A 17,308-nucleotide genomic window follows, 5' to 3' on the forward strand; every position below is an offset into this window, starting at 1 on the left:
TCAGATGGCAGAGCTGCACAGATCGACCTCTGACCCCTGAGCCAGGGCACTTCCTGCCTCCCTGCTGTGCTGCTGTGACGACCGGCTGCCAACCGCCTGGCGCTGCCCTCAGAACAGCAGGGGAGCTGGCACCTTCCTCTCTCTCTCATTATATATATATATACACACACACACTGTATATCACTCTCTATCTCTCTTTGTTGCTCTCTAATGTCTCTCAAATGTGCACAAACACATGAATGCATGCAACACACACACACAAACACACACACACACACGGATGTACGCACGCATGCACGTAATCATGCATGCACACACTCACTCATACACACACAAACACAAACACTGACTGTAAACTCCACTGACCCCAATATTACAACATCTCTACCCATTGGCTGAAACTTTCCAGGGAATATTCTCTTCCACTGTTGTCGTGGAAACAGCAGAGAAGAGTTGTCTGAATAGGAATAAGTGTGATTCCTCTCTATTCCAGAGAAAGAATGAGAGAGAGGCAAGATGAGGACAGGATTAGAGAGGAACTGCTGACGGGGGGCTTTCTAAAGGGATAGGTAGCCTCATCAAAAAGATTGAAATGGAAAATCCAGGCTTTCAGTGTGTACGTGTGTGTGTGTGTGTGTGTGTGTGTGTGGGTGGGTGTGGGTGTGGGTGTGGGTGTGCATATGCATTACATGTGTGATTTGCAAGACCAGCATGCGTCTTCCATCTCTCTCTTGCAATCCTGAGTGAGGCAGATTACACTTCCTCTTCAGCCCTGACACATTTGGGCCAGGGTCCTACTAAGCCTGTGTGTGTGCGTGTGTGTCTGTGTGTGTCTGTGTGTGTCTGTGTCTGTGTGTGTCTGTGTGTCTGTGTGCCTGTGTGTGTGTCTAAGCCTCTATGTGCAGAGTGGCACCTCTGCAGTCACGAATGCTGAGAATTATCCAAAGGAGCTGCTAATACACACATCAGGCCTCATAGCTCTAAATGTGCTTAGAAGCAAGTATGACAAGCTTATAAGATGGGTAAATGAGGCTAGGTGATTTGATAGACAGGTCTTGTTAGCTGAATTTAAGCTTTAGCCTTCATTTCAGAGGGCCTGGAGAGAGAGAGACTTCAGAAGCTTAAATCACATAACTCCTACCACCTCCTTCTTTCCTTTCCTTTCCTTTTTCCTTCCCTCTTTCCAACCATATAAAATAACTAGATGGTTGAACATCGTACAGTTGAAACAATCAGCCACTAGAATCCAAGCAAGCAAAACACAGTCACAGAGATGATGATATGATAGATACTTGCTGCAGATGATGCTCACTACTGACATCTGCTGACCAAAACAGAGACATAACATACAACTCCACTCATGCAGACTTAGAGGTCTGTTATGCAATGCCTCCTTGTTCAATACAGGCCCATACATAGGGACCTGTATCTGGATCTGCTATGAACATCTGTAGTAAACTACTACAGCATACCCACACGCCTGTCTCCAGACCAAGAATAGATGTTTGCATTGTTTGCACTGTGCACACATGCACATACACTAAATGCCTACCAGTGAGCAGGGAGACTCTGTGGAAGGTGCCCTCCAGTTTGCCCAATAGGATGTGCACAAAGCCGTCTTTGGCGAGATGCCCCGCCTCTTTGGAACTCTGGTCGTACACCACCACTTCCTGCTTCCTGCCCAGCTCCACCTGCAGAAACACCAACAAAGAAGAAGAGACAAAATGTCAGTGTACCGGTAATTACAATTCATTAGTGGAAAAACAGCGTCAAATTGCACTCCTAAAAACAACAACTAACATAACAATAAACAAAGCATCAACCTGAGTAAGGTTAGGTGTGATCTTTCATAGTTTATAACAATGTGATATGGTGGGGAGGGGTTACTGAAATAATATGCAATGGATTAGACAATATAACTGAATACAGAGTAATTTACATACTTTTCCACATTTAGAACTGTGGATCACAATTGATGTGTAATTATTTATATAAACATCCATCCAGTTGCATGTGTGCATGAGTACAATTCGTGACCACTTCAGCAAATAAGACTATGCTCTGTTAGTGTGTGTTTCTGAGGAAAAGAGGAAATAATATTATCATGCGTTGCACTTGTGTTTTTGTGTGTGTGTGTGTGTGTGTGTGTGTGTGTGTGTGTGTGTGTGTGTGTGTGTGTGTGTGTGTGTGTGTGTGTGAGTGTGTGAGTGTGTGAGTGTGCGTGCTCACACCAGCATGGCTCTGTTTCCATGTTGTCAGGCAGGCTTTGGTCACATGACCATCAGCCAGCGCCTACTGCAGCTCTGAATCGCTGCATCACTGAACAACAACTGGACAGGAGAGGATAAAGGGAGTGAGGAAAGAGAGAAGGAGAGAGAGGAGAGTGAAAAGGAAGAGAGAGATGAGAAAGAGTGAGGGGTAAAGAAGAGCAAGGAGGGATGGAGGAGAGAAGACAAATGGAGGATATAAGGGTAGGAGAGAGAGAGAGGGAGGAGGAGAGTGTGGAGGAAGGAGGCAAGGAGAAAAGAGGAGATTATGAATGGCAGTGGGGATACTTTAACCCTTTTCTTCTTTTTGTTTTCATTATCCCTCCTCTCATCCTCTCAAATGCACCTCTGAATAGTATGTAGCTTCTGGGCAAAACTGCACTTCCTTCAAGAACACGTCTTCACGACTTCCCTCCTCTGCTGGCTGTGAGCTGACGGCTGCTGTCCCTGGTTGCCAACTATACTGTCTATGTTGTTGCTGAGATACTCACTCTCACTTACTTACTGTCTCTCTATTTCTCTCTCTCTCTCTCTCACTCACACACACACACACACACACACACACACACACACACACACACACACACACACACACACACACACACACACACACACATTCAGGCATGTGCACTGCAGCACAGTAGGGGTACTTGTAAGTGAGTATGTATTACTAGATGGTTTTGTGTTTAGTTGTGTGTGTGTGTTTTGTTTTCGAGTATGTGTGTGTGTGCATGTGTGTGTGTGTGTGTGTGTGTGTGTGTGTGTGTGTGTGCATGTTTGTGTGTGCATGTGTCTATGCATGTGTGTGTGTCTTCTTATACAGCGGCCTTATCGGTGCAGCTTGGCAGAAAGCCACACAGGTGACTTAGGAGGCCCAAGGTCAGACACGGGAGCCTGGGTATAGAAAGGCTCTGCCTGGGTACAGCCCAGACAGTTTCTACCACTGGCATCAATATCTGCCCATGCTAGGAAGGACACAAGTCTGACGCTTTCTAACCACACTTACAAGCTCACTGTATCAATTGTTTCTAACCTTAACTTCAACCCTTATCCGTTTATCCCTGTGTGAAGTGCACAGTACTGTACTGTATATACACCCTGGCTTCACTCAACGCATTTGTTACACCTGTATTACACATGAATAACACCTCTATAACACCTTTATAACACAGTAATAACACCTACATTACACCTGTATAGCACCTGTTAACACAGCCACAGTCTATATAGCTCTATATTTGTCCATGTGTGTTCAGAGACATCGGACACCATCTCAGCCTGAGAATACAGTATGTGTGTGTGTTTGGACACAATGTGTCTAAACACAATGTGAGCCCACTGATAGCATCTATGTGTGCTGGGTGTGTGTGTGTGTGTGTGTGTGTGTGTGTGTGTGTGTGTGTGTGTGTGTGTGTGTGTGTGTGTGTGTGTGTGTGTGTGTGTGTGTGTGTGTGTATAGCCCTTCTTTCTCCTTCCTGCCCTCCCACCTCCTTCCCTCCTCTCATTCTCTGCCCTTACCAGTCTTACTCTCTGCACTCCCTACTGGACAAGGTGTTCCACCCTAATGGGATCAGAGCTAAACCCAGGGGATGACATCACCACCTGGGGATTACAGGCCACACACGCACACACGCGCGCACACACACACACACACACACACACACACACACACACACACACACACACACACACACACACACACACACACACACACACACACACACATACACATACACATACACACACACACACACACACACACACACACACACACACACACACACACACACACACACACACACATAGGATGGGTGTTAACATTGGTAACCTGGCTCCATAATGTGAAGGCTGAGGCACTAGTACAGTATCTCAAGTGCATAGTGTTTACTGCACTGTTAGAGGTCAATGACCTATAGTCGACAGACTGCAGCACTGATCCAGTCCCGCCCTCCACCCTGCGTCTGCAGCACTACTGCCTCCGTCTCTCTGACGCAAGCACTGCAGGTGACGGGAGTAGAGAGAAAGAAAGAGAGAGAGGAAGAGGAAGAGGGAGAAGGAGAAGGAGTGAGTGAGAGAGAGAGAGAGAGAGAGAGAGAGAGAGAGAGAGAGAGAGAGAGAAAGGTACCTGTATCCTCGTCCCCGAATATTGCCAGGGGAAACCTGCATGATTACATATGACAGGAGAAGGAGAAGAAAAAAAACAACGGCCATTCCCTCATGTCACCAGCATCTGAACCTAAAACCTGTTCTCTGCTCCTCCTCTCTTGCTACAGTACTGTAGGAGTGAATCTGTGTACAGGGTACAGGTCTGACTCAAACAACCAGCATTATGGTCAACATAAATGACATGGTAATGATGATTCAAGGCCTACTGTAATGACTTACTGAAATGAATATGGGCTGTTAAAACCTGACTGGTTCTGCCTTCAACAATGGTATAAAATGGCTAGAGCCAAAAGAGACCCACACCCAAGGAGCTGCAGAGAAGACAGTGCAGTGTGAAAACACACACACACACACACACACACACACACACACACACACACACACACACACACACACACACACAGGACCCCAGATGTGCGCTGGGTTACCAGTCACATATCAGAACTTTCTGTACAGAACTCCCCCTCCTACAGAACTTTACGGAGCGTGTGAGTGTGTGTGTAATGTACCATGACAGTAACATCCGCAGAAATAGTCTAAAAATTGCTTTTATTTCCAAACACAATCAACTGGCCGTTAGTCCCACTGTCTCGTTGTTACAGTGTCATGGAAAACCAGTACTGCAGAAACTCACTCACTCAGCCTACAGTATATACTCAGTCTTACTATCAGACTATACACAGCCCACCATAAGGGTGTTATCTTTACAGTCTGTAAAGATAACACCCCCTGGTTACATGATGTCATTGATTGGCACTGGCAGCTGGCCCTGCTCTGTATGTGTGTGTTTGTGCGTGTGAGTGTGTGCGCGCATGTTCTAGGACTTCTGTGTGTGTGTGTGTGTGTGTGTGTGTGTGTGTGTACTGTAAGGTAAGTGGGTTGCATGCCTGTTGCAGTGTGTGTGTGTGTGTGTGTGTGTGTGTGTGTGTGTGTGTGTGTGTGTGTGTGTGTGTGTGTGTGTGTGCGTGTGTGTGTGTGTGTGTGTGTGTGTGTGTTTTCAAGAATCAGAAGTGTCTGGGCAAAGGTCTTCTCTGTCATTCGCTGCGTGAGGGTATGACAGATCAGGTGACCAAATCACCAAAATGACCGATGATGACTTCACACCCCACATGCACACGCACATGGGGATTTTCCCCACCTAGCCCAGAGGCTCCCTGCCCAAAATGTCACACACCACCCACTTCCCCAACACACACACACACACACACACACACACACACACACACACACACACACACCTGTCCAAAAAGTGTATGTGTGTTTTGTGGTTGCTTAGGTACCAGAAGTACTGTGTCATTGCCTAGCATTGTCACATCAGCATAGCAATGTTTCACATCATCAACACAACATCACTATTCTCTCTCTCTGTTTATGAAGGTGCTAAAAAAGGCACCACCAAGTAAATGCTTTCTTTGACTACCAGTTGAAACTGGTTAGCAAAATCCACAGATTTGATTCTGACCCAGTGCAATGGTTTTATCAATGTCAATTAGGAAAATCCTTTTTGCCCTCGTGACAGGGTTGAAGGAATTCCAGTGTGGGGATATTGTTTGTATGGGTACACAGAGGCCTTTGAACAACAAACAATGATGAATCACATCCAGTGATGTCATGAAAAACATGACATATCACACTCAGGGTGAAAGGTTATCTCTAAAACGTTTGCTTAGGGAAATCATCAAAACAATCCACATGGTGAGTCATCAAATTCCCCACGTATACTCCTTGTCTTGTTACTGGCAACATCGCTGATACACACACAGGACTGTCCTGAGTTGTGAAAAATGCATGTTACCGTAAACCCACATATCTAGGACATGAACCCTACTAAATTTAGCCTACTATCTACTGGATTGTCCTGGGTTGTCACAGATTGATGATGTAACCATTTCCTCACAGGATTGAGGATGAAGTATCTCTGTCTTAGAAGACAAAAACAGTTCTCCAGCAATGCAATTCCATGAGGCATAGTGGCATGGATCCCTTCATTAATGGCAAATCTCCAATGACACCTATTCCCCATACAGTGTGTGAGAGTGAGTGTGTGTGTGTGTGTGTGTGTGTGTGTGTGTGTGTGTGTGTGTGTGTCATCTACTGTCTTCCTCATACTGTGCACTACTTTTGACCAGAGTCACAAGCAGCTCCATTCATTACCCAGAGTCCTCTGCAGGCGTCTGAGGAGTAGAGGGGGCACATGGCGTACCTTCAGCCGATCCTGATTTTGTAAAACAACGTGAGGCTGCACTCACAGCCAGAGTTTAGGAGAATGGCCCTCTGCCAAAGCATCCAATTCAGACCATTGACACTTGGTCCTAATAGAAGGTAGCTCTCCTTGTGTATGAGCAGCATAGTAACTACACTCACCCAAGAACTATCACCAAAACCTATTGTATGTGTGACATTACACAACATTGCAGGTATAGGGAGTCCTACTATAAGACTGGTACAGTGAATTCTACATGGATTAATTAAATGTTTATCTTCTAAACTGTTCAACTGTCGTGTCTGTCTTGTCTATCAAGCTAAACTACCATGCCCTCAATTAAAATATTACTGCTGAAATGCCGGTGGGATGGAATGGCAAAATAAATCACACTGCAATTAAATAAAAAAGTGTGTGACTTCCTGAGAGCTGTGTATGTCTGACCACACTGTCAACCTGCTCCCATTAGCCTACCTTACCCTAACCCTAGGCCATCTGTTAGGCCTGGCCCTGGCTCACTCACACAGCACAGTACACTCAACAGCTGGGATTAGCTTAGTTTAAGCCAAGAAACCACCCGGCCTGCCCGCCTGCCCACCCATGACTAGGGTAGGAAGCCCCATTGCCTGTCTGCCTGCCCGCTTGTCTTGTCTGCCTGCCGGCTTGTCTTGTCTGCCTGCCGGCTTGCCTGCCCTCCCCAGCCCAAGCCCACCCACATAGTCTCCTACTGTACTTAACTATGACCTAGATTACAAGTGAGCCAGTAGTGTACAATGGAGTACATGAGGGTTATATAGGATGGGGGTTGGGGGGGGTGGGGGAGGGAGGCCACCATTTTGATCCCTGCTGCTCATACATGTTCACTCAACTCAATCAACCCGATGATGAGATCTGAGAAAGGGCTGAGTGTCGAGCCTAGGGGGACGCCTGCCATTATCACTCAATGGGAAGCAGCCAGGGATGTATCCCACCCATGAATACCCCCTCTTCTCTCTCCCTCGCTTCCTACATTCACTCGCAACAAAGACCCACAATGGGGTCCATTGCTTCCTTGGCTGGCTGAGGAGCATGCTTTGTGAGGCGGGCGGGCGGCCCCCGGAGATGCTGAGAGCCCCGTGGGGGGTGGAGAGGGCGGTGGGAGAAGCGGGGGCATTAACACCACACAGCCGGTCTGCACGTGCCCAGCCCGCGGCCTGCCAGTGGCCACATAAAGGGGATGATGTCATGCTTAGCCAATAACAAAAGAGTCTGGGGACGTCCGGCCCTCCCCTCTCACCCGGCTAGTTCCAGCTTTATCCAGCCTAGCATTAATCGCCAGCATTATCCTCTTTACTGGGGGTGGGGGGTGGGGGGCGGGGGGAGGGGGGGGGGGGGGATAATAACAACAAGCCAGCCAGCCACGGGGCAACGCGAGGGAGAGAGAAAGACAAATGAGGGGCGGAGAGAAAGGAGAGGGACACACACTGAGAGAGACGGTAATGTAAATGGATGGGGACGGGGACGGGGGGGCAAGGACAGTCAGACAGACAGAAAAGGCAGACAGACAGAGAGAGAGAGGATGGGATAAAAACAAACTAGAGATGGCGTGAGAAGAAATAGCAAGAGAAAGATACCCCACAGGGTGCCCTACTGGAACATCGCTGGCTTCACACAGCATGAGAGCAGCCAACCACACTGCCGTTAAGAGACAGGCCCAGCAGCTCTCTCCAAACACATCCCCTCACAGCCAAGCAGAAAGACCTCCAGCCCTCCCTGGGTTTCTCAATCTTAATGTACCTGGGACTGGCAAGCTGAGGACCAGTAAATAACGTCTCAGGACCCTGCCCAGTGTATAGTGTGTGTGTGTGTGTGTGTGTGTGTGTGTGTGTGTGTGTGTGTGTGTGTGTTCGTGCATGCCTGCCTGCCTGCCTCCCTGCGTGTGTGCTCGTGCACGTGTGCGTGCGTGCTTGCGTGCATGCGTCATCATTAATAACAGGGTGCTGATTAGAACATTAGAAACATTAGTTTGTTCGCCAGGTGGGCCACGAGAAGGCTTTAGGTGGGTCAGTTAGGCCAGTCTGGGAGACATTAGCTCCTGGTCTCTAACCCTAAGCAGAAGAATTGCGCAAGATCCTGCTCAGGTTAATCATGGTTCAAACCTGGGAAAGACATATACTGGTTGGAATCACACTGTGAAGTGTGCTCTAACACTTAGCATATTTGGACCTAATTGACTTGAGAGAGAGAGAGAGAGAGAGAGAGAGAAAGAGAGAGAGAGAATACATTGGAGGACTTTGCTAATTGAGCTACAGTGTCTTCCAATCAAATGTAGCAATGACATTGAAATGTTATCGGCCGTGCTAAAGGCCAAGAGCTCAAGGGAAATCATCTTCAGGTCTCTGGGTTCCCCTCCAATCATGTTGGCGGTGTCGGTCAACCATAACTCTCACATTTAAATTCACATTGGCAGGGGGATTTGGACACCAGGTGATAAATCAATAATATAAGCAGCAGCAGGAGAAGGAGACAAATAAGAGAGAGCATGAGTTCAGGCATCCAGGCCTGATGGTTCACATCAGGAAGCAGAGAACTGGATTTTATGAGCCGCCATTCAAACAATGTGTGTGTGATATACCTAAAAAAATCCCCGCAAATGTTTCCGTCATCCCACAGCCAAGGGAATGTGTCATTGTTGTCTTCTGTGTAAATGTGTACTCAGTGTCATAGCATCAATGCTCTTGTTGTGTTTCGATGGGAATACATGAAATGACATTTAAATAACATCACAACAACATTCAAAACTTTGGTGTGAGGGAAGAGGATGTCATTTCCACAGTTCAGTCGTGTGAGGGTTTACCCCCATCAAGTCCAATGTCTGGGTGACACACACACACACAAGTTGTCCGTGCTTGGGTTTCCCCCCCTCAGAGTTCCTTCAGTTTCACACCGCGACTAAAAATACAGGAGTTAGCATGCCATGGTCGCGCAGTGGAAAAAAAGGCTGTCATATTCAGAGAAGAAGTCATGGAAAACGGGAGGATCCGGTTTCAGGGCCACCGATAAGCAATAAACCAACAGTACAGTACGCCCTCTCGCCTGCCAAATATAGCACCCAGCGGATCAAGTGCAGGCAGGCCTGTGCTCGCGGTGAGACCCAGACCCAGCCTGACACCACACAGTTAAATACTACAGTTAAATCACTGTCCTCACTGCTCCTCTACCAGTATTACAGCTATCACCTTAGTGATCAGGATATTTTATGTTCAAAAACACTTGGTAACACTTGGTGGTTTGACGCATAGTATTCTAGCATTGCCATTCAGTGACTTCCTAGTGATCGTTTCCCCCCTTATCATGATTTAGTGGGTTAAGCACCAATGCAGACATTCCCTTCAAACCTAACCTCTGCCACCATGAATATCCCCATCTCCAACCCCCCCCTGACCCCTGACCCCGGACTTACCTTGACCTTGCTGTTGGGCTGCAGCAGCTCAGTGACAGACACCTTGTCCTGCTGCAGGCGTCTCTTCACCAGCTTGGAGCAGCACACGTTGACCGCCCCCTGCACGTGGGACGCATTGAACTCCGAAAAGGTCCGGCTGTCAATCACCAGCAGCCGCCCTGCTCCTCTCTGGATCAGCCCCGCCAGACGCTTGATGTCCATGGCGCTGCGTCTGTTCGGCCCTTTCTCCCCCGCCATGATGTCAGAGGGTCACCGTAAAGTCAGACTACGGTCACTCAGCCTAAGGTCACTCAGGGGTGGATGAGAGGAGAGAGGGAGTGGTGGAGAAGAGGAAAGGAGGAGAGGTGGTCACTGGAGGAGGAGAGAGACCGTTGAAGCAGACCTCAGGAGATCCATGGTATCTAAGAAGAGCGGGAGCAAGGAGAGAGAAGGAGGGGGAAGAGAGGAAAGGAGGAGAGAAGAGAGTCAGAATACACAACCATCTTTCATGGAGAAGGTTAGCCTACACCATTGCTATAAACCTACAGTATATGAGCAGGATCGATGAAATCATTTAATGAGAACATACACTATAATCATAAAGGCCTCGTTAGGTGTTAAGATGCTGACTGACCTCCTGTCTGTCTCTGTCATACCCCAACACTACAGTATGGATGAAAGCAACAAACAATGTCATATCCAACTTCACTGTTACTTGAATGTCAAGTGTACACAGTATTTTTGTGTTTATAGTCTGTTTTATTTGCAGACTTTGTTCACCTTGCGTATAAATACACTAAACAAGGATATAACATTTTATTTTAAGACTTCACAAGGGGCCCATGATCATCCGCTTGGCTCAGATCTGAGCAATCTATAAAGACTGAGAGCTATTCAACACACACACACACACACACACACACACACACACACACGTCAATTATAGCATTGTGTGTGTGTGTGTGTGTGTGTGTGTGTGTGTGTGTGTGTGTGCTTGTTGTTGTTGATGCAGGGTCTCTTGTGTGGCAGCTCGTGAAACAGGAAACTGAGGGGGTGAGATAAATTAAGCCGGGGGAATTCAGAGAGCAGGCCTGGACACAGATGAACAGCCTGCGTGGTATCCAGTGTGTGTGTATGTGTGTGTGTGTGTGTGTGTGTGTATGTGTGTGTGTGCCTGTCAAAGAGACCCCTCTATAAACTTGATGGACTGTCTCCGCTCATCTATCACATATAATCACTTCAATCTACTCCCTCCAAGCCGCCCCCGCAACCATCAAGATGGATAGAACTGTTGTCAAATCACAGGACCACACTGACATCCAAGAATAGATGTCATGTAAGGTGTGATTTGGGCTGATGACCACATCCTGGGGACAAGAGGAAGGGTTAGGCGACCAGTCAGAGGGCCAGAGTGCCAGTGTTGTTTTATTCATCCTCAGGCACACTGTGTTATGAAATAAACATGCGTCGTCTTCCTTACTACTGTATCTACTGTATCCAGACGAAAGAGAGAGTAAAGGCAGAAAGAGAGAGAGAGAGAGAGAGAGAGGAGAGAGGGAAGTAGACACAGCCCTGGCAGCTAATGCAGGACCGTAAACAATGCATCAAGACCAAATCACTACGACAACAACAACCCTGCACTGTAAGCTTTCCTGGACAGCAGTAATGCACCATTCATCATTTAGGCCTATACACTGCAATAGCATTCATGTCCTTCACAGAGAGAGAGAGAGGGGGGGGGGAGTGGGAGAGAGAGGAAGAAAAGGAGAAACATGGAGAAAGAAAGACTGCATGTGTGTATGAAAAAGAGAGATGAGAGAAAGATTATGTCTATAAGAGTAAGAAAGAGAGAAAGAAAGAACACATGTTTTTGAGAGAGAGAAAGAGCGAGGGGAAACTTCTCAGAGAAAAACAAGCACCATTCATTACAGTAGAACAGTAGAGAGAGAGCTGGTGGGTGGGAGAGACTGAGAGAGCTCTGGTCAGCAGTCAGCGGTGTCTGTGGATGGGGAGCATGCTCCAGCTACACTCTACGACCTTTCACCCCCGCTATGACGCCGCCCCCGCATGGGGAAGGGAGGGGTCAGGGATGTTGTTCCCTGCAAAGATCTCTCAGCCTAGCAACTCAGCCTGCTCAAGGCTAGGGAGGGGAGAGAGACAACCATGGAGATGGAGCAGAGAAGAGGAGGAGAGAGAGAGAGAGAGAGAGAGAGGAGGGGGGGGGGGTGAGAAAGGCAGAGATGGAAAGAGGAAGAAATGTTTGAAGCTTATTTACACCGGCTTTGTATTATGTATTATCTTGTATGACAATTTCCATAAATACACCTAAAAGCGTAGCCTAACTTCAGTCACGATTAGCGAGACTACTCCAAAACTAAAAAATGCACAGAACATTAAACTTTATGCTAAAAGTGTAGCATTCACACCACAACATGGGTCTTTTCCATTCTCCTTATACCTCTCCTCTATCATGGCCACAGGCCAAGCCCTGACATCGATGTCCATCGGCTGTTGCTGCCTGGCAACCTGCCCAATGCTAGCACAGCATCTCTTACATGGGAGAACCTCTACATGTACTGTATATAGAGCTACTGGAAACTTCCAGTATACAAGGGCATTGTGCCTATGACAACCATCTCTGCTATCGTGAAAATAAAGGTAGGTTATGCACACTTGGATACAAGCACACAACACACATATGTACACAGTACTGTATGCCGGATTTCATCAGTACACGGTACATGCATATATACAGTAGATACACAGACAGACAGACAGACAGACAGACAGACAGACAGACAGACAGACAGACACATAGTAGATACATACAATGCAGGTCAGACAGACAGACAGACAGACAGACAGACACAGACAGACACAGACACACAGTTGATACATACAGTACAGGTCAGACAGACAGACAGACACACAGTAGATACATACAGTACAGGTCAGACAGACAGAGACAGACAGACAGACAGACATACAGACAGACAGACAGACAGCCCCCCCCACACACACACACACACACACACACACACACACACCAAGCCAGTGCAGAAATATGGCCAAACTAAATGCATATTCATCTACATGCACACAACACAAAATCTAAAAATACATCTAGGCCTACAATTGCATGCAGCCAGCTGTACACACATATACAGTAGAGTACTACATAACACTAACACAGCAACAAACACATACACATAGTAACAACGCTTCCTCTCAACCAGACCCATACACACAGACAGAGAGGGTTTCCTCACCTGGGCTGAGCGCTAGCGAGACTTCACTGCACCAAGGACATCAGCACCACCAACACATCCTTATAACACACTTATGTCACCTTATAACCTATGGTAGTAGACTGCCCTTTTAGTTCAGCAGCAGAGAGCATTCAGGGGTGTGATTCTCTCTGCTGCTGCTGCTGCACAACACTGACTGACGCTGCAAACGTCTAATGGCGCCAGAGTCCGCTCTCTCTCACTCCCTCTCTTTTTCTCGCCCTCCCTCTTTGGCTCTCTTTCCCTCACTCTCTCATGCTGAAAACAGGGAAGGGGAGGGGAGGAGTGTGCAGGTTACATGTGTTGTAGTGAGGTAGTGAGGGAGGGGGAGAGAGGGACACCAGGGCTCTGCATCCCAGTACACTACTAGGTGATCACCACGTCACAAGAAGAGGAAAGGAAAGGAAAGGAAAGGAAAGGAAAGGAAAGGAAAGGAAAGGAAAGGAAAGGAGAGGAAAGGAGAGGAAAGGAGAGGGGGAGCCCCTCCATCCTTCTCCACATACTCTCCCTTAGTGCAAGCCTGTTTCCTCCACCTTGCATTTAGGAACAATAAGAGGAACCTTCAGGGAAAGAACAACAACAACAACTTCTGTAGCCAGCAGGAGCTCTTGTTTTGAAATCTCTGAGGCGCAGAACTGGAAAACAGAAGAGTGAGTGGAGAGCCGGGCTGGAGCAGATTCTGCGGTTGCCATGGAAACAGCCCGGCTCGGGAGAGCAGGGGGCACAAGGAGGGTGGGAGGATGCTGTTGGTGGGTACCAGAGTACCAGAGAGGGGCTGGAGGCTGGGTCGCTAACCAGAGGACACCAGAACAGGAGACTTACCACCTGGAGAGCATAGAACAGGCTCAAATACTAACCCGACTAAGCTTAAGTGTAGGTTAGGAGTACGAATGTCTGGCACTGACCCATGTGTGCAACACATGCATGATGAATACTATTGTATAATAATCTAAGGATAACACAAAACACAGTGAAAAGAAAATCCCAAAGGTTCACACCCCAATGTATAGGCTTACTGTACATACATAGTGTAGTGTACACAAAACACCTACAGCGACAACCCTACTCTCCTTCAAAGCTGATAACAATAGAGGAATAAAAAAGCCTTTGTTCTTCCTATAAGTTCCCAGGATAGTCAAGAAGTAACCCTAACTAGCCATAGATAACCGCCATGGTGATATCACTCAAACCATTATAAAACCATGATGAGCTAACTGTCCTTGGCACACAGGACCAGTTCAATAATGATGACATAGCCTATCACACAGTCAACACAAATAATGAGAGCAACTGGAGGCCAACCAAAGCCCAGGTAACATCATCCAGGTTATTCATTAACCTCCTTGATAACGTCATCTGCACAGAACCTCCGATATAAGCTGTCTCTCACACACATGGGAATTCTTTGGAATACAATAAACAATTGCTTCAGAGGAGCCACCTCATGTCATCTCCTCTTTCCCATTATCTCCCATTGACTCTGGATATGGATGTGTGGAAGAGATGACAAAGCTTAAGCTAACACAACTTGGAGCTGGGCCAAAACATAGGCCTTTTATCTCTGCCAAGGCTGGGGCTAGTCTCTAGTACCAACACCTGGCTGGCGTATCTAAACCTGTAAAGGTTAGTCTGGCAAGAGACACTGCAGGGCTAGGGCCTATAGCAAGTCCAAAACTAATGCAGTTAGCTTGCTGTTATAATCAGTTCAATGTGGAGATGGTTATACTGTAGTACATCTGAGCCAACTATCAGCTCCCACAAATGCCTGTGCAGCAGTGACAGTAAGACTCAACCCCCTCCAACCATGACAAACACAATATCCTATCATCATTGATACATTAGATGGCAATATTTTGAGACAATGATTACGATCTCTCGCTTGTGGTTACAGTCCCAAGCTCTGCTCAGGGTGGGGAATTCAGTGAGGCTGAGTGTGTGTTTCTTAAATCATACTGATAGTGACTGGTAGAGCCAGGGGCCTGTGGAGGCTAAACCCCCAATCATCAAAAATATCTGTGCAAAATCAAAACAAATACTGTAAGAACTAAAATGTTAATAGTTGTATCAATTAAATCTGCAGACAACTGTTAAAATGTTAATACAAAAACTTCTCTACAGATTCTCTGTGGTCCTTGAAATGGGTGTACAGTATGTTTGCTCTCTGTCCCAGGTTGAGATTTAGGAGAGCAGGGTCAGTGAGCAGTGCTCCATGTAGCCATGTTGTATATCTCCATCCTGGGTGACCACATTAATCTACTGGCCTGTCTGTAGGCCATCACAGGCATCTGCTAACAAGGAGGACAGACAGACAGACAGAGACACACACACACACACACACACACACACACACACACACACACACACACACACATTATGTTGTAATTGGCAGCTGTTAACCCTTGTATTGTCTTCACTTTTTGGGCCCTTTGGGAGTCTTCGGGTCAAATTGACCCGGGACATCATTGGGGCTTTAATACAGTTGATTCGCAGAGGGGAGAGCAAACTGTACTTGCATCACCTGCAGTGCTTGCATCACCTGCATCACACACACACACACACACACACACACACACACACACACACACACACACACACACACACACAAAATTCCATGTGAATCTGAAGCAATGGTCCTGTGCTGCATTACTTGTTAATCAATGCATGATCAAGCACTGTTTGAGACAGTTCATAATACTGGCTGAAGAGCTTTAAATGGGTCCACATACTGTTTACAAGGCTTCTCACAAAAGGAATCGCATAGATTCTTGACATAGACACATCGCCTCAACTCCAGGGTATAGCATTCATGGATAGGCTAGGCATCATAAGTGCTGTAGGATCCTGAATGGTTTGAGAAACAGTAGGAACAGGCTCATCCCCAGATAGCACACAGTAACAAATATAGCTGCTGCTGCTCTCTCTGATCAATACATTCACATTACAGAAAGCTGGTGTACTAAGCAGGAAGAACACAAACAGACAAACACATCATAGCAATAATGACAACAATAACAACAATAGGCCTATTATTATAGTAATAGATGATAATAACATAATAAAAACAATAATAATAATAATAATAATAATAATAATAATAATAATAATAATAATAATACAATAATAGTGGATGTAATCAAATCATTCTGAAATACCAACACAGTGTGCGCACAATGAAAAACACGGGGTATTATTATGGCCCAATGACAATGCCCCCAGTATAAATAGAGATGGAGGCGAGAATAAAATGCAGCAGCGCCACAAGAGCGCACTGCTACAATAACCCGACAGCGACAGGGAATAGAAAATGTTCTGGTAAAATGATTAGAAGCTCATTTACCTCGAAAAAAATGTGATTCATTTGATAATGACAATGACATACATGCGGTGCGTCGATGGAGAATGGAGAGTGCGGTAGATCTACTGTTCTGTTGTGACGCGTGGATATCTGCATACGAAAATGACCACCCCATTGATCGTGCACATGATATTATTCGTGGCAAAAATTTAATGAAATTAAATAGTTGCATTTCACCTACCGTAAAATGAATTAAGACAAGAAGCGAAGAAGCGATATTTGTCCAAATAAAGCACAAATAACTCCAGGATTGACAATATTCCCATTCTACGGCTGCGCATAGGCTGCGCACTGACAGACTAGGAGGACGTAGGCACGGTGCGCGCAACTGTGGCTGGCAAACTAGCACCCCATGCTAGTGTAACTAGGGGAGGAATTAATGTGATAGATCTGACCGACACTGCAGGGTGGTGCTACATATCTAAACAACACACACACTCACCTCTGTCTCCACGCCAGGTCATAGTGATCAGCTGACCTCCATGTGCGGAGGAATATTGGCAGCCCTCTTCATGGAAGCGCTTAACTAGATGGTCAGTGTTTACTTGTCATGGGTCGAGGGCAATGGAACACACTGTAGCTACAGCTGACACTACTGTCACAGCGCAC

General features: G+C 46.7%; 1 protein-coding gene across 1 annotated transcript in view; it reads right to left on the bottom strand.

Annotated features, from left to right (window-relative positions):
• The window catches only part of dusp8a (dual specificity phosphatase 8a), a gene marked incomplete at its 5' end in the record, with an annotated part of 34,748 nt that extends 24,433 nt beyond the window's left edge, over positions 1 to 10,315 (bottom strand). Inside the window, 2 exons of the mRNA XM_083666761.1 lie at positions 1,553 to 1,691; positions 10,079 to 10,315. Coding sequence (XP_083522887.1) covers positions 1,553 to 1,691; positions 10,079 to 10,315 — 376 coding nt within the window. The remainder of the gene's footprint in view (positions 1 to 1,552; positions 1,692 to 10,078) is intronic.
• Between the last annotated feature and the right edge of the window lie 6,993 nt (positions 10,316 to 17,308).

Source organism: Argentina silus (genome assembly GCF_951799395.1).
Source record: "Argentina silus genome assembly, chromosome: 3".
NCBI lineage: Eukaryota > Metazoa > Chordata > Actinopteri > Argentiniformes > Argentinidae > Argentina > Argentina silus.